An 18,193-nucleotide genomic window follows, 5' to 3' on the forward strand; every position below is an offset into this window, starting at 1 on the left:
GGGTTCCCACCTCCCCGTGTGCTTCTATCACTGATGCCAAAGCCTTAGTACTACAGGAGAAATGAACTATGGTGTTGCCTCCCCGTGGGGTGACCATGCTGCCCAATCTAGTAAAGCCACATAGTGGCTCTTCATGATGACACCGTCAGGGAAGGGCCCTGAGCAGAGCGTGGGCTTTATTGCCTGCGTGTTACCTCCATGCCAGGTGTTTCCTGCTCTGCAGATAGCTCCTTCATCAGACATTTCCAACTCTGATTCTGCGCCAAATATTTGGCACAGGTGAGAGGCATCCTTTGCTTCCTTCCCCTTTCCCTGTAGCTTAAGAATAAAAAGCATGGGAGCTGGAATGGTAGAGACATTGAGCTGCTAGGAGAAGGGGTAGGCTCATCTCCAAAAGAGGATTTCGACCTCAGACTCATACCGGGGAGCACATGCCGGCTGTCACCTGGAGCCTGGGAAAGCTCCTTTTCCAGAATTTACACAGCTGGTGTTTTGACCCCAAACCACTGCCAACACACATGGTGGGGGGGGGGGGGTGTTTAATGATTAAAATTTTTAAATAGTTGTATTTCTCCCCTTGTTTATTTTTCTAGAAGGTAGTAAGGAGAATTTCACTTACATTTGTGGCTTTGGTTGCGTGGAGATGAGAAAAAGGGAATGGGTGGGGGTGGTCTTCCCTCATCCCTTAAATCCTTTATTCTCCTCCATAGCATTTATGACCTTCAACATCCTATATATTTTGCTTATTTATTTTGATTTTATACCTGTTTACCCCACTAGAATGTGTCCTCCCTGAAGACAGAATTGCTTATATTTATATCTAAACCTGGGCCTGATACCTAGTAGGTACTCAAAATTTTTGTTGATTGAATTAATTAATCCTTCCACTAGATGTAGCTATTCGAACCAACTCCAGAGTCCCTGAATTTGTTCCACGTGTTGAAGGGCAGAGGCTGAATTGTAGGACCTGAGATTTTCAAAATATAAATCCTAGAAAGTGCTATAGTGATTCAGATGGTAGACCTTCTAGACTAGTATTTTGATGGGATGAATGTTATGGCAATGCCTGGCTGTTTGCCTTGACATCTGCCTCAGAGGTTGGACATCATCATTCATTCATTCAGCCAGACAGGCAGAGAGTCGATCTTTTATCAATAATTAGCTCTGGGGATAGAAAGCTGAACAGGATATATAGGCTCATTCCCTCATAAATCTTGTCATCTATAACTAGATCAACATTTTGGGGGGAACTTATTTATCTTTTCAGCCTCTTCCAATCCTGTGAAGAAGCATTCCTTAGTGTCAGTGATGCTGGATCAATATGAGACAACAGTAGGGGTATATATGATGGTGGAAGAAAATGGGTAGAAAATTTCAGACTTGAAAAGTGCTGCCTCCTGATTTTTCTGCTACCTGCTCGCATCCCCTCTCTGATAAGGGGTCTGTTGGTGAGCATATCATTAGTACCTTGTATTGGTTTCTTCCATGATCACATCCTAGCAAATGGCAAGATGCTTAGTGACTTTTTTCTGTATGGCTTAGCAATAGCATATATGAAAAGAATTCCAGCTGTTGGTCTTTTGTAGATTCAGAGTGAGTCCACATTGAGATGAGGCTGTTGAGGGTGAGCAACAGTTATGTCCAAAGCAAGGCCGGGGATGGTCCCCTCACCCGAGCAGCTCTGGCAACCCCTGGCGCCCTGTGCTTGAGGAAACACAGAGGAGGGAAGAATACACCCAGGGTGAGGGCACTCAAAACTGTTTCATATGAGGAACAGTTAAAAGAACTGGGGATTTTTATTTTAGAGAAGACTCAGAAACACCGTAAGCTCTGTCTTCAAATGGTGGAAGGGCTCTCCATGTGGGAGAAGCATTAGATCATCCTGGAGCCTCAGGTCTTGGAACAAGGATGGCTGGGTGATAGGACTTCCTACAGTCAGGGTATTCAAAGGTGGCCGCCTGGGGAGCCACCTCTGAGCCTTACTGCTTGATCCCTTAGGAGGAATGCAAGTCCTAATTTGTATCCTATCCGATGAGCCCAGATTCCTATTGAAGCCAGCCTAGGGCATGGCGAGCAGATATGCTGACCAGGTAGAAGAGAAAATGACAGCTCTCATTTGGGTCTGCTTCTGTGATCCTCCTTTCCTCTGTTTGCCTTCGGTCAGATGATTTTATTCCCCCAAATTCAAATATTTGGAGTCTCTATTAAAATATATATATTTAATAATATATGAAATAGTTAACAATACATGGAATAAAAATACATGCATTTAATGATATATATAATATACATTATTATTATATATAATATATATATTATATACATGATAGAATTGCTTGTATTGTCATGTGGGAACAACCTGAATGATGATTAAAAAAGAATAGTTGAGTAAATTCTAATGTATTATATGAACCATTATGCAGTCATTATGGACAATGAGTTAGATCTGTATCTACTGCCCTAGATGAATGGGCAGGCTAGAGAGTTAAATGAGAAAAGCAAGAGAAACATATTCCATACATAGTATGATCTTGTTTTATGAGAATAAATTATATTTTAAACATTACGTATGTAATCATGTTGGCATATAGTTTGTGTGAGGATGGCAAAAGTGGGGACGCATAGAGATGAAGTGGTTGTTAACAGTAGTTGGAGAGTTTTGGGTGAGGTGGGGACCTGAGGGACAGAAGTGGCAGGAATAGAGACAAAGTGAAGGAAAGTGAGGGGACAGCTCATCCATCTGTCTGTCTATCAATATCCATCTATCTACCTATCATCTATCTATTATTGTCTATCTAGCTTCATTGGTTGTGCTTAAACAAGTCTTAATTTTGAGGACTTTAATAAAAGAAAGAAGAAAGAAAGAAGAAAGAAAGAAAGAAAGAAAGGAAGAAAGAAAGAAAGGAAGGAAGGAAGAAAGAAAGAAGAAAATGTCTTTCACTTTTATGCTATTTTCCTTTTTTTTACTCTGTTGCTCTTATAAAAACTGTCTCAACGTTTCTATTAAGGACACTCAAGAGGTTTTATAATAAAAAAAAAACTATTAGTTTTCATTCTTTTGAGATGATGATTTAAACAGTTGAAAGAAATCTGGGGAATGTATAAAGATAAAATATTTTGAATCAAAATTGAGTTTCTAGATATCGTGAAAGATGAATGACTTAAGAATCATTTGTATTTTTCTTCATTGTTTCTTTACTGTATAAGAGGTGTCCATTTTCTCCTAGTGCTCCAGAAAAATGTTCCCTTTCTTAAATCTAGGGAACACAGGGTCAGGTTAGGAGCACCCAACTCAGTTAAAAAATTTGCTAGTTTCTGGTGGGGAAGTGAAGCATTGAGTGGAGGGTTCTGACATGTGTGTGTGTGTGTGTGTGTGTGTGTGTGTGTGTGTGTGTGTGTGTGTGTGTTTTTGTTTTTTTTTTTTGCGGTACGCGGGCCTCCCACTGCTGTGGCCTCTCCCGTTGCGGAGCACAGGCTCCGGACGCGCAGGCTCAGCGGCCATGGCCCACGGGTCCAGCCGCTCTGCAGCATGTGGGATCTTCCCGGACCGGGGCACGAACCCTTGTCCCCTGCATCAGCAGGCGGACTCTCAACCACTGCACCACCAGGGAAGCCCCTGTATGGGTATTTTTAATCAGTTTTTCCCTGCTGAAATATCCAGTAAGATGCTGCTATGTTTTTCTGGGATTTGGATACTTTCTTTCAAACTATTTTAGATAATTGTTTTCCATATTAAATTATCCTCATTATACATTCATTTTTGATGCCAGTAGTTCTTTCTACATAAAGGATTTGTTTGTATCCAGAATAGCCCCAGATGTTGTAGAATTGGCTGGTGATTTAACCCCTGCTGATTATGAAAGAAGATTTGAGACAGAATAGGGTGCTGTTTCATATTCACATTTGGATGTAGTCTCAGAGCTGATCCCAAGCAGCATACTGATACAGAGACGAATAATGAGTGGGTGTGTCAGATCGATAGAAATAATAATACTAACCATTCGTATTTCTTTGATTTTAAGATGCTCGTTTTATATACTAACTGAAATCTGAATGCATCTTACTGCACTTGTGTGCATTTATTAGGTTAATATTGCAAGTCAACAGTGGTCTTATAATTAAAAGAAATCCTGTAGAATCCCCTTGGCTGGCTATTGAGTTCTGGAAGTTTTAATGCAATTAGAACATTCCAGAATCAATGAACCTCAACCAGAATTTCAGCCTGCATAATGCTATCCTGATTTAGACAAAGCAGGAAGTTATAAAAGTGTTTCTTTTCATGCAAGCAACTGCCTCATTGATAGATAACACTAAAATGATCCTAAAATTATACGAAGTAGGATCGGTGCATGGCGACTCCATTTTTAAAATCCTGATTTTAGGTCAACGGCACCATCACTTTGGGAAAACTAGTCAAGTGCAGTGACATTTTTCCACCTCACAGGCTAAAAAAATATTTCACTAGGCCAAAAACCTGAGTGGTACTTACGAACAGTTTATCTGTCAGAAGAGAGTGGGAAGAATGGAAGAGAAAATGTTATTTGAACCTGTGACCTGGAGAGAAGGAAAGAGCCATGACATGGGAAGCCGTGCTGACTGACTAGATTGCCTGTATCCTGAGTTTGCTTTAGGTGTCTTGTCAAGCATTTCCATTGAGTTTTGTTGTCACTGTTGCTTCGTTTTCTTGGGCGTAATATCTGTTCTTTCAGAAAATCCCCCTGCCCCTCCCCCCAGGCTAGGCTGGAAGGCTTCATGGCTGACTCTCCTGTGTGTGTTTGAGTCCATGGTCTTTTGCTGCTTTTCTCATGCTTTTTCTTTATGACGTTTCAGCTCATCCACCATACACCATGTGCTTTAGAGTGAAATTCTACCCACACGAACCCTTGAAGATTAAAGAAGAGCTCACCAGGTATTTTTTTGTTTGTTTGTATGTTTAACGTGCCCCTTGAAACAGCCAGGGCCTCTGAGTTTTACTCTTGTCTAGAGCGGAGTGTCTCCACCAAGCAGGCGCTCAGCTCAGCATTTGGCTTGGAATGTTTCTCTTACACTTAATTGTCTTGGGACTTTTCAAACCGTTGTCATTGGGAGTGTAATTAACTGCACAAAAAAGCAGTGGGTTTAAGGAGGAGGTGCTCTCTGAAAACACCTGACAGTGGGATGCTAAAAATAAATAGATGACTGCGTTTAGGATATGGGCAAATTCATAGCTAGTGCAGCCCCTGGGACCTGTCCTTTGGATCTAAGCTTTTCTGAAGGGAAAAGATCCCTTGACAGAATGATGAACTGTTTTGTCATCCCACATTCCGCTTGCTAAATGACCGACCGCGGAGCCGGCTTCCTTCTCCTTGTAGACTCTTCTCAGCCCAACTCTCTGCATTTTCTGGTTCTCGGGCCAGGGCCACGTGCAAATAGTCCACCTTCTGGGTGTTTGGCTTCCGTGATCAGCCTTGGCCAATGCCACTGAGCAGGGTCCCAAGAGGGCCAACTCAGTGGATGGAGACGAGCCCATGTGTGCTTAGCTCTTAATGAGCCTCTGATCTGGTGACCGAAAAAAGTCATTGTGTCTAGTCATCTCTCAGCATAATCTGCGTGGGTCCGAAGGCAGCAGAGAAGCCAAGGCAGTTGACTCTGATCATCATGTGCAGAGTCACGTGCTGGGTTCTAGGGTACTGTGCTCTCTCGTTATCCACGAGGGTCTGGTAAAGCTCCACCAGGGTGACACAAGGTGATGTTGGAAGGGAGCCATTCTCTGTTAGTAATTTGTGCACGGCTGTTGGCGGAGGTTTGTGCTTGGGGGCGGGGCAGGGTATGCGTGGGAAAGGAGATGATGGACATTGTAAGTAGTGGTTGGTGTTTTGCAATCTGGCCTGCTTTTAAATTAAGGTAAAATTCACGTAACATAAATTTTTTTTCACCGTTTCAAAGTGTACAGTTCTGGAGCATTAAGTACATTGACAATGTAAGGCAACCATCACCATTATCTAGTTCCAGAACATTTCTTATCACCCCAAAACGAAAGCCTGTACCCATTAGCAGTCACTACCCACTCTCCCATCCCCCAGACCCTGGAAACCACTCATCTACTTTCTATCTCTATGGATTTACCCGTTTTGGACATTTCATATAAATGGAATCAAAGGGTATGTGGCTTCGGCCTGCTTTGGGCTTGAAAAATTTATTCATTTATTTGTTAAGTACTTCCTCAGTTCCTGCTGTCTGCAAGGGCTATATGAACCACCTAAATAAATAAATAAAGATATTTGTCCTACCCTCTGGGTGCTAACACTGTAATTAGGAAGATCAAATCAGATACTAATGCCAGGCATTATTTCATCAGGGGCCAATATAGCTCACTTTTGTCACTTGTTTTCTTTAAGACCTGGACCAGAGGATAAAAATTGAATATGTGTCACAATATAAATTAAGGATGGGTCTTTTGTTGGTGATGTTGAGAAAAGTCCCATTTGAAAGTAAAAGGGTACAAAGTTTTAGTTAAATCCCTCTCAATTAAATTTGCTAGCCCTTCCCTGCATTTGTCTGAATAACTAAGGTATGAATTGTGCGACATTGCAAACAGTTTTATGTCTCCAAAGGAAATTAAGGCAATACAGGTAGAAATGGGTTTTTCTGAGTCAACACAGTCCTTAGAATTCAAAAGGGATCTACAAACTGTGGAATGACTCAGGTACTTATGATTTAAACCCTATCTTGAAAGAATTTAGTTTTTATTGTTTGATGTTATTTTATCATAAGATTAATCTGAAATTTAAGAATTTAATAAATGAGAAGCTAAGATCACATTCATGACCAGGCTAAGGGGTAAAGAAACATTGAGAAAAAAGCGGTTTTAAAAGAGCAAAACAACAAAAATACTCACCAAAAAGGATATTTTTTTAATCCTTCTTTTATCTCTCCATTTACACAGTCACCTTACAATCCTTTAGATTTCTGAGGCATTTGTAAATGCCATATACAATTGAATGTAATAAAAGCATGTTGGTTTTAAATTTTTTAGTAAGAACCGCCTTTCAATTCATGTTAGATAGAGAAGCGTATCACTAATGGGGGCATAATAATGTATGCCCCAGATCCTCCTGTGTTTTTGTTGCTTAATTCTTTCATGCAGGGAGGGGTGAGACTGAAGGAAAATGCATTATTCTTATTATTTTGGTGGCTATTATATTAAAAAATGAGTATCTGAACCTGCAGCCATTTGCAAGGCTCAGTGGATTATGTGGAATCCGTAATAATCCATGATTATCTCTAGAGTTCACTAATGTGAGCAAGGACCCAAACTCAGCTGTTCTGAAAGCGGATTTTCTTTTCTCAGGAAGCTTTTGTCAAGCTCAATTTCTGAGTTATGGGATCAGAACCCAAACATCTCATTCGTCAGTAAATATTTATTTGAAACGATTTTCCACTACTAAACTCACCAAAACGTGGACAGGAGTGCCTTTTGTTCAATGCATACATGCAGCACGTAGAAAAGAAACTTGATGGCATTTAGCCAGGTAGTTTACATTCTTTAAGAAAGGAAAGATTTCATCATCTCAAGTATTTGTGTGACCTTGGTATTGTGAATGATCTAGGGCCATGGTCCTCAAAGTCACATCCCTGGATTAACAGCAACAGCATCACTTGGGAACTTGGCCCCTGCCCCAGACCTGGGATGGGGCCCTGCAATCTGTATTTTCACAAGCCCTCCAGGTAATTTTAAAGCATGTCAAATTTTAAGAACCATTACTCTAAGGCAATTGGATTTTCAAAAGTATTACTCTAAGGCAATTGGATTTTCAAAAGTATTAGTTTCTTTAGGCAGATATTAGAGTGTACAATTCAGTGGGTTTCGTATGTTCTTTCGTATGCCACCATCACCGTGATCTCCTTCCAGAACATTTTCATCACTGCAGTAGGAAACCTAGTACGCAAGCAGTCTCTCCCCATTCCCCACTCCCCCCAGCCCCTGGCAGCTACTAAGCTATGTTTTTGTCTCTGTAGGTTTGTCTATTCTGAAATTGTATACAAATGGAATCATATAATAGGTGGCCTTTCATATCTGACTTTTCACTTAGCTTAATCTTTTCAAGGTTCTTCCATGTTGTAGCAGGAATCAGTAGGTACTTCCTTCCTTTTATGGCTGAATCATATTCCATTGTATGGATAGACCACTTTCTTTTATCCTTTTATCAGTTGATGGGCATTTGTTTTAGCTATTATGAAGAATGCTGCTATGAGCATTCCTGTACACATTTTTGTGAGGACCTAGATTCTGATTTAATTGGGTCTAGGGTAGGGTCCATGTTGGTATTGTTTAAAAGCTCCCCCAGGTGATTCTAACATGCAGTCCCTCTGAGAACCTCTGGTTTAGAACCTTATTACTCAAGTGTGGTCCATGGGCCTGCAGCTCAGCTTTACTGGGGCGCTTATTAGAAATATGGACTCTTGAGCCCCACCCAGACCTACTGAACCAGAATCCATATTCTAACAGCATCTCTGGGTAATTCACGAGCTCACTAAAGTGTGAGAGACACCAGTTTAGGGAGATACTCTGGGTCCTTGATGGCCAGTGTAATACTGGTCCCTTGACAAAATGTACACTAACTCCAGATGAGAAATTTATTAGGGACTACCTTTATGTCCTGCACACAATTCCATACAAAGTTGGGGACAGAGAGTGTCATTTGAACCTCCATCGTGTGTCCAGTGCCTAGCACTGTCATAGCATAAAGCGGGTGTGAGATAAAGATCCATCAAGTGGAAGCACCAGGGAGCCACTGAACCCTTCAGTGCATCTGTGTGTCCGGGGATGGCGAGCTCCAGCGCTCGGGGAGGCGGGCGGGCGCTGCCGGCACCTGAGTGATCTGAGTACCTCAGTTACGCTCTCTGAGCGGGGTTGTGCATGAGGCTGCTCACAGGCTGAGTAAAGATCAGATTATTTGAGCCCTGGAGGTAGTGACTGGGGCCGATTGGGTGGTACTCCTCACCTGGCCTCAAGAACCTGGAAAGAAGAAAAAAAGGTTGGTCTCTGCGACTTAAACTTCAAAATAAACAGAAAGAATCTTCACACACCTATAAAGTTAGTCAGAAACAATAGACCCCAGGCCTGAGCCTTCAGTGAAAGAATCAGTCAGGCAAAGACATAGGAGGAGATCTGAAGAGGGCGTGATCAGCGTAGAGGAACAGAGGGGACAGTGACAAGATGAGCCTGAGCCAGGGGTGGTAAACTGACACCGCCCCCCCCCACCGCCCCCGCCCCGCCATCCCCAGCTGAATCAGGCCCAGGCGTATTTTTCATTTGACACTCCAGTGTTTTCAAAAACAGAGTTTGCTGCAACATTTAAAATTCAAAGGATTTCACTTCTAAACCGGTCGCCAGCAACCCATCAGCACAGCGGCTGACCCCTTCGCGGGAGCCAGCACCCTCTGTTCTGCTTCCCGACCCCCTCACCCCAGCCTGTTTCACTCAGTAACAGGTTTGTCTGGCCCTGAGGCCATCTGTTTGCCATCCCTGGAGAAGCGGAGAGGACACTAAACAGATGACCGTTTGTGCTGTGAATAAGTTGGCTTTCTGGCCTCGTAACCAAGTCTTTTTGAGATTGATTAACATGAGTCTGTCTGTGCCCCGGACTAGTCTCTGTAGACTGAGTCCGATTCCTGAGTCCTCATTCCACAGAGAGCTCGGGCAGCCTGTAGCTGAGGTGCTGGTGGTGGTAACAGTGGCTGTGGTTGTCCTTGTGTGGGACTTTCTGCCAGGGACGGTGGCTGCTGGGCCCTGTGGCTCTCCTCCATCCTTCCTGTATCTCTTTGGAAAGGGCCAGCCACACAGCTCTGGAAGCTGCCGCAGACACTTCAGGTTTTCTGAACTCTGAGGGCTCCTCCCAGTTTTCCTTTGCTTGCCCTCTGAGGGGCTTGGGTAGGGCTCTGGTGACCCAGGTGCATGAAGCATGAGCAATCCTTCCACTTCTTCCAGGCCTCAGCCAAAACTTAGGGCGACTCTTTCTCCTTTTGCATTGCAGGTATCTTTTGTACCTGCAAGTTAAAAGAGATATTTTCCACGGTCGACTGCTCTGCTCCTTTTCAGATGCTGCCTACCTGGGTGCCTGTATCGTCCAAGGTAAGTGTGGCCACGGCTGCCCATCCCCACCATTGTACTGGACAGTAGAGCTTTGGCTGTTCAGAGACTCCCTCCTCCCCAGCCTCTGCCCATCCAGCCCGTGTCATGGTTTGAGGCCAGGCAGGGCTTGGGTACTTAACAATGGACCCCCGCCTCCCCTTCCCTCCCAAGCCTCTGGGGTCCTGGTGGAAGGCTGGGCTGCAGTGGTCACAGGGGCCTCTGCAAGAACGGAGGTCCTCAAGGCCCCGAGGTAGAGCTCAGACTCTCTGTTTCAAAGGGGCTGGAATGCTTGACTTTGTAAGAAGCTTTGAAGGGATATGGGGTGTTCTGTGCTCTGAGCTCCAACCACCAGGTGTGGTGCATGATGGGTATATTGAGCGGGGAATCTATGTCCAGGAAGGTAGGTGTCAAAGGGGTGTCCTTTCAAACCTTTGGAGTGAAATATCAAAGCATTTATACATATGTATTCACACGAGTAGTACGTGTATATACGTGCACTGTAGCTAATGCTTCAGCTTTTCTCGTCACGCAGTGTGGCGAGGAGAGCGTCAGGCTCACAGCCTGTCATTCTACAGTTTGAGCCTGAATTCCCATTTCCTGGTTGTTTCACCATAGATAAATGACTTAAACTCTTTAAGCTTCGGTGTCTTTATATATTGAATGATGTGGTCCTACTTGTGTGACAATTTCATGAGACTTATTCTCAGGGTTGAACAAGCCCCAGAGGGTGGGGCATTGGGAAGCAGTAAGCATATAGGACCCAGGGTAAGCTTCTGGATGTTTCGACCTGTAAAAAAAAAGTGTTTGAGAGAAGGCTGTCTCCAGAGCCCAAGGCAGAGCATCGTCATGGGGACGGGCCCAGGACCCAAGTGAAGAACGACTCAGAAGTTCTGTTCCCCTGGGTCAGCTGGGAGGCAGCTGGCAGCAGGGCCTGCTTGGAGGGACTCAGGTGTTCCAGCCATTTGTAGCATGGATGCTGATGACATGTTTATGAGAGAAGGGGAGGGTGGAGAGGGGAACTAGGAGAAGAGAGGAGGGATGGAGGGGAGAAGGAAGGAAGCAGGTGAGGACAACGCGAGAGAGAGAGAGAGGCTACCAAGTGAGCATGTCACCCTTATAAAGGATCTGAAATAAGGAAGGAGCTTATGATGGGGTCATAAGCGGATCATGACAATCGTCTGTCTGATCACAATTCCAACCTTCATTCACAGCTTAAGAGAGACACCCATCATTCTCCTGGGGGTTTCACTGTCACTCACCACTGTCCCCATGGGATGCTCTGTGCTGTGAAATCGTTCCTAGGACCCTGTTTCCAGGTGTGTGTGCCCTCTGAGAATTCTGAAGTCTATCTGTGTTGCTTTTCCCCATCCTCTGGGAGCGACCTAGTGCCACTCAGCAGATTTTAGCAGTGGTGTTAAAAAAACCCTTGGAGATACTCAAGTGTAAAGTTAGAATGACAGTGATAGCCTGATGGGAAATAGTCCTTCCATCTGCCCCAAGGTGGAGTGCGTGCTTCTGAAAGCTGCCTCTCTTATATAGAGCTAAGGAATGTTCAAACCCCAAAGTTCTTCTTCCCTGTGAAGACTGCACGTTCCTAGTTAGGGTGCACTGTCTTCCATGAGGGAAAAGCAAATCGATACTAATCCAAGCAACAGACTGGCATATGAGGATTTCAGGACGCATTTAGGCATTAGTGAATCGTGGTCAGTTGTCCAAGGACAAGCTCAATATGGATCTGTAATGGGAAAACTCTCCATCCTGTTTTATGTTTGAAATAAAGCCACAAAGCCTCCATCCAGATGATCAGGGCCCTATTTTATCCCTCGTTGCTATTATCACTGACCATACTCATAGATGCTGTCGAGAGAGTAGAGTTGGAAGTGAACTGACAGACCTCAAGAAAACCTTTCAGCTCTAAAACGCAGCAGTGTCCATGGACCATTTGTAGCAAATCCAGTAAAAGCTGGATTCGTCAAGTTCTCTGATGCTCGGGGTGGTATTACAGCAGCTCTAGGGATCATTACAAATGCAGATAAACATCTGCTTTGTCAGAACTGCTTATGCTTACAGAGAGCGATAGGGAATGTGAAGTAAATGATTAGAAAGCGGAGGACATGTGACTTTTTACTGGCCTCTTGTTTGCTAACACTCTTTGAAGGAGCATGTTTTAAGCTTCAGAATATTCTGAGTGTATAAAACAGGCAGCCACCCAGAGTTTTGCCACCGTACACACTGAATACAATGAGCATATTCAATACACGCTTTGCATTGTCTTCATAATACCAATTGCAAAACAAACACACGAAGCCCTAGGAATCTATTTATGTTCTTTCTTGATACAAATATCTTTCCTGTTCCTTCTACAAAACAGCAATATGGCAGGATTACTGTTCTTATCTCCTCTGCCTGGTGTGTCCAATCCCTGTGGGTCTGTGGCTCCGTCTTGATATTCAGAACTCCGTTCAGATGTCACTTCCTCTGAGAAGTCTTCCTGGACTACTAAAGTAGCCTCTCTCTGCACATCATTCTTTCTCATGCCCCTGTTCCGTTGTCTTTTTTTTTTTTTTCCCTTTTTTTTTGCGGTACACGGGCCTCTCACTGTTGTGGCCTCTCCCGTTGCGGAGCACAGGCTCCGGACGCCCGGGCTCAGCGGCCATGGCTCAGGGCCCAGCCGCTCCGCGGCATGTGGGATCTTCCTGGACCGGGGCACGAACCCATGTCCCCTGCATCGGCAGGCAGACTCTCAACCACTGCGCCACCAGGGAAGCCCTGTTCTGTTGTCTTTTAAGCACTTATATTTAAAATTATCTTGTTGAGTTGTTTGGGGGCTTATTATGCATTGCCCCTTATGTAGGATCTAAATTCCATGGAAGTGGAACTCTGGGGGCCTTTTTCTCTGTAGTACCCCCATGTCTGGCACACAGTAAGTTCTCCACTAAATATGTTAAGTGAACTAGGGCACTTGCCTAAATCGCACCAATGTATGCTTTATTTCTATACTTGGGAAAGAGTGGTTGTTTCACTACCTCATCCATGTATTTGTCATGTGTTCTCTCAACATTTATTGAAGAGCTCCTAGGTGGCAGGCCACTGCAATGTGAAGTCCCTGTGGGGGGAAGGGGACAGACAAGTAAACAGGAAGCTGTGATGATGTGTTAATGTCTAAACAGAGGGACACACAGGGTCCCTGCTCTGACCCCAGGAGGGCCCCCCACTCAGCAAGGGTAGTCAGGGAATGTTCCCAAAGGAGTTGACCCTGGGGCTGTCACGTCCTGTATCTCAAGTTCTTTTGGAGTGAGTCCTCTCCAAACCAGGGGAAATGCCATTGTCATACTTGCCCTTTGTACTTACCATCACCTGATCACACTCATCCTTTTGCTTCAACTCTTTGGATTTTGCTGACAATTAAATTCTCTTTAATTTTAATTTAATATCATCTTAATTTAAATTCTCGCAAGCCATCCCATGTACTGTATGTTATTTGTTGTAACTTTACCCTCATCGTCACATGTGGGAGAGAGAACCACAGGCTCCTTACCCAACTCCTCTATGGAAAACAAAATTTGAAGTTAGAAGTCCTTAATCATTTATAAACGGCCTTTTGCTTCAGGTAAAGTCAGAGTTAAAGACAAGCTTTAAGGAACAAGAAAGCTGGGCGTGTGATGGGGGAAACGTCGACATTTACCTTGTCAGCAACCCTGTGCAGTTTCCATGGCATTTCTTCTCTAGTTCGCTGGCATTTGCCAGGCTACTTATTTGCTATGTTTAGCAGTCCAAGGCCATTGTACTTCACAAGTTTTCCTGGAAAGAGAAATGCCCACCCAAAACGAGACAAGCACAAACAACACCACCCATCAACTGTGCAAGGTGACATTGCATTGGACATGGCCTAGTTTAATATCAGTGGTCCATGCCCTGCGGAAAAGCAGGCACTGGGTTATACTGTCCCCTAAATTTTGGGGTCCATAGCCAGCTCACAGGGGCATGTGTATGTGTGTGTGTTTGCGTGTATGTGTAGGTGTGTTATGTGTGTTTCTTTTGAAACTTAGATTGAGTTAATCATCAGTTCGTGGCTCACTTTTCATCACTGGTCCCATCTATTGATTGATTGATTTCCCTTTTTTCATTATTCTCCATTTCTGTTCCTAAAGGCAGCAACTGGGTTCATGTATATCTTTGACTTGGAATACATCCTTATAAAATGATTAATATTGTCTTGTGTGTATATACTCTTAAGTTTCATAAATTAAATGGGGCTATAGAACACATTTAATCCTTCCTTTATATGCTCAGAACACTGAGGAATCTATTCACATTTCTGGGTATACATCTATTTTGTTGCTTTTAATTGCTACAGAGTATCCAGTCGGGTGCATTGCCCATGTGCTAGTTACTGCTCCCAGCAATAATGAACACCCGAGTTGCCCCACATCTTTTTTCACACCTAGAGTTTTTTAGAATATACACCCAGAAATGGATTGCTGGGTAATAATATTAGGCTAAATACTCCCAGCTTGTGCTCTAGAAGAGCTACGTGCACCAAGAATCTTCAGACGTGTACAAGTACTTCTATTTCTTCATGTCCCTGCCAACACATAGAATCATCCGGCTTCCTAAACTTTTTGTTAATCTCATAGGTGTAAAGTGACATCTTCTAGTTTGGGTTTGCACAGCTCTCATTACTGATGAGTTTGGGCAGCTCTCCATACTTGAGGCCTTTGGGTTTCCCCTTCTATGAATTGGCTGTTGATATTCCTTGACCATTTTCCTATTGGAATTCCTGCCCATGTACTTATAGATTTGTAGGGGTTCTTTCTTTATTCTAGATATTAGCCTTTGTCAGATTTAGATTTTGCAAATATGTTATTTCAACTTATCTATTATTTTGACTATGTCCTTTAATGAACAGAAATATTTTTATTTTGATATGATCAAATTAATCAGTTTCCCATCTATGGCTGATGGCATTTTGGGTCTTATTTGGGTCTTCCTCCTGTGGTATATATTTTAAGTTGTTTTCAGAACTCTGTAATTTGAGCTCTATTAAGAAGCTTTAAAGAGCTTTGCTTTCCTCCCAGTTTTATCCTTTTACAGTCATTACAGATTCAACAACGAAGAGACAGTAGATACAAATTACTGAGTTGGATGTGATTTTGCAGATGTGCTTAAGGCATATTGATTTCTATCTACTTCAAAGTCATGTTGGTGATCAAGTTTCTCAGTACCATTTTCCCACCATCTTTAATCTACTTTCCTGGGCCATTTCTGCCTGAAATACTTGCCCCTTCTGGCTCATTTTCCTTAGCAAGCTTGTGGAATCAGGACAAAGTATTCCCACTGCAAGAGCATCACCTTTGCTGCTTCAGGCTCTGCTCGATGCATATTCTAGGTCCATCTTCTCATAGACCCTCTGGGTGCTCAGAGATGTGCAGGCATTTCTTTTTACCCTTAAAGACCCTCTGGACGTACCCTATATTAGAACCTGGCAACAACTTTAATCTGGGATGCTCAACCGTACTTTGATACACACTCTTTAATTTGAAGAGCAGTCCATTTATTTTAATGTACAATCCTCTTGGGTACCTTTATGTTGTGATATTTCATTGACTGAGCCACACCTGCACAAATCTCAGAGGTAGCAGCTCCAGCCAGGGAATTCCTCGACTCAGAAAATTAACTGTGAAAGGAAACTTGAGGAACACCCAGTGGTTTCCAGCTAGAGGTGGTAACACCTCCTATTGTGGGGAGCATTTGGAACATTGGGAGGCATTTTTGGTGGTCATAATATCTGGATGTGCCACCAGCATTTAGTACCTGAAAGGTAGGGGTGCTAAATGTCTTACCATGCCTTGGAAGGTCTGAAACAATAAAAAATTGTTTATTTGCCCAAATGCCAATAGTGCCCCTTTGAGAAACAATGATTTAAACTCCTTTATTGTGTAGATGAAGAAAATGAGACCCAGAGAGTTCAGCAAGTGCCCAAGCACACACAGCTAAATCTGAACTAGAATATGACCTTCTAGACACTCAGGCTGTGGTCTTTCCATGGATACAAACACATTTCGTTGGGTGAGCTTGTTCCATGATCTTCTTTTGGGTGGTGGGAGCCACTCCGTGTACACCCTGCTCTTGTTTTTTGTTTTTTTTTTAACATCTTTATTGGAGTATAATTGCTTTACAATGTTGTGTTAGTTTCTGCTGTATAACAAAGTGAATCAGCTATACGTACACATATATCCCCATATCCCCTCCCTCTTGCATCTCCCTCCCACCCTCCCTATCCCACCCCTCTAGGTGGTCACAAAGCACCGAGCTGTGCTATGCAGCTGCTTCCCACTAGCTATCTATTTTACATTTGGTAGTGTATATATGTCAGTGATACTCTCTCACTTCGTCCCAGCTTACCCTTCCCCCTCCCCGTGTCCTCAAGTCCATTCTCTACATCTGCGTCTTTATTCTTGTCCTGTCTCTAGACTCTTCAGAACCCTTTTTTTTTTTTAACTTCCATATATATGTGTTAGCATACGGTATTTGTTTTTCTTCTTCTGACTTACATTCTCTATGACAGACTCAAGGTCCATCCACCTCACTAAAAATAACTCAATTTTGTTTCTTTTTATAGCTCAGTAATATTCCATTGTATATATGTGCCACATCTTCTTTATCCATTCATCTGTCGATGGACACTTAGGTTGCTTCCATCTCCTGGCTATTGTAAATAGAGCTTCAATGAACATTTTGGTACATGACTCTTTTTGAATTATGGTTTTCTCAGGGTTTATGCCCAGTAGTGTGATTGCTGGGTCGTACGGTAGTTCTATTTTTAGTTTTTTAAGGAATCTCCATACTGTTCTCCATAGTGTCTGTATCAATTTACATTCCCAAAACAGTGCAAGAGGGTTCCCTTTCTCCACACCCTCTCCAGCATTTACTGTTTGTAGATTTTTTGATGATCGCCATTCTGACCAGTGTGAGGTGACACCTCGTTGTAGTTTTGATTTACATTTCACTAATGATTAGTGATATTGAGCATCCTTTCGTGTGTTTGTTGGCAATCTGTATATCTTCTTTGGAGAAATGTCTAATTAAGTCTTTTGCCCATTTTTGGATTGGTTTGTTTGCTTTTTTGATATTGAGTTTCATGAGCTGCTTGTATATTAGGAGATTAATCCTTTGTCAGTTGCTTTGTTTGCAAATATTTTCTCCCATTCTGAGGGTTGTCTTTTTGTCTTGTTTATGGTTTCCTTTGCTGTGCAAAAACTTTGAAGTTTCATTAGGTCCCATTTGTTTATTTTTGTTTTTATTTCCATTTCTGTAGGAGGTGGGTCAAGAAGGATCTTGCTGTGATTTATGTCGAAGAGTCTTCTGCCTATGTTTTCCTCTAAGAGTTTTTTTTTTTTTAATTTAATTTTATTTATTTTTTTATACAGCAGGTTCTTATTAGTCATCAGTTTTATACACATTAGTGTATACCTCTAAGATTTTATAGTGTCTGGCCTTACATTTAGCTCTTTAATTCATTTTGAGCTTATTTTTGTGTATGCTGTTAGGAAGTGTTCTAATTTCATTCTTGTACATGAAGCTGTCCAGTTTTCCCAGCACCACTTATTGTAGAGGCTGTTTGTTCTCCATTGTATATTCTTGTCTCCTTTGTCAGAGATAAGGTGACCATATGTGCGTGGGTTTATCTCTGGGCTTTCTATCCTGTTCCATTGATCTATATTTCTGTTTTTGTACCAGTACCATACTTTCTTGATTACTGTAACTTTGTAGTATAGCCTGTATTCAGGGAGTCTGATTCCTCAGCTCCAATTTTTCCCCTCAAGATTGCTTTGGCTATTTGGGGTCTTTTGTGTTTCCATACAAATTGTGAAAAATTTTTATCTAGTTCTGTGAAAAATGCCATTGGTAGTTTGATAGGGATTGCACTGAATCTGCAGATTGCTTTGGGTAGTATAGTCATTTTCACAGTGTTGATTCTTCCAATCCAAGAACATGGTCTATCTCTCCATCTGTTTGTATCATCTTTAATTTCTTTCATCACTGTCTTACAGTTTTCTGCATACAGCTCTTTTGTCT

At 42.7% G+C, this 18,193-nt stretch overlaps 1 protein-coding gene across 3 annotated transcripts in view; it reads left to right on the forward strand.

Annotated features, from left to right (window-relative positions):
* Positions 1-18,193, forward strand: part of FRMD3 (FERM domain containing 3) — a 312,566-nt gene that overhangs the window by 197,551 nt on the left and 96,822 nt on the right. For all 3 annotated transcript variants that reach the window (XM_033857906.2, XM_073806028.1, XM_033857907.2), the window contains 2 exons: positions 4,831-4,909; positions 10,017-10,114. In XM_033857906.2, the coding sequence (XP_033713797.1) occupies positions 4,831-4,909; positions 10,017-10,114 (177 nt within the window). The remainder of the gene's footprint in view (positions 1-4,830; positions 4,910-10,016; positions 10,115-18,193) is intronic.

Source organism: Tursiops truncatus, chromosome 6 (genome assembly GCF_011762595.2).
Source record: "Tursiops truncatus isolate mTurTru1 chromosome 6, mTurTru1.mat.Y, whole genome shotgun sequence".
In the NCBI taxonomy this organism is placed as follows: Eukaryota; Metazoa; Chordata; class Mammalia; order Artiodactyla; family Delphinidae; genus Tursiops; species Tursiops truncatus.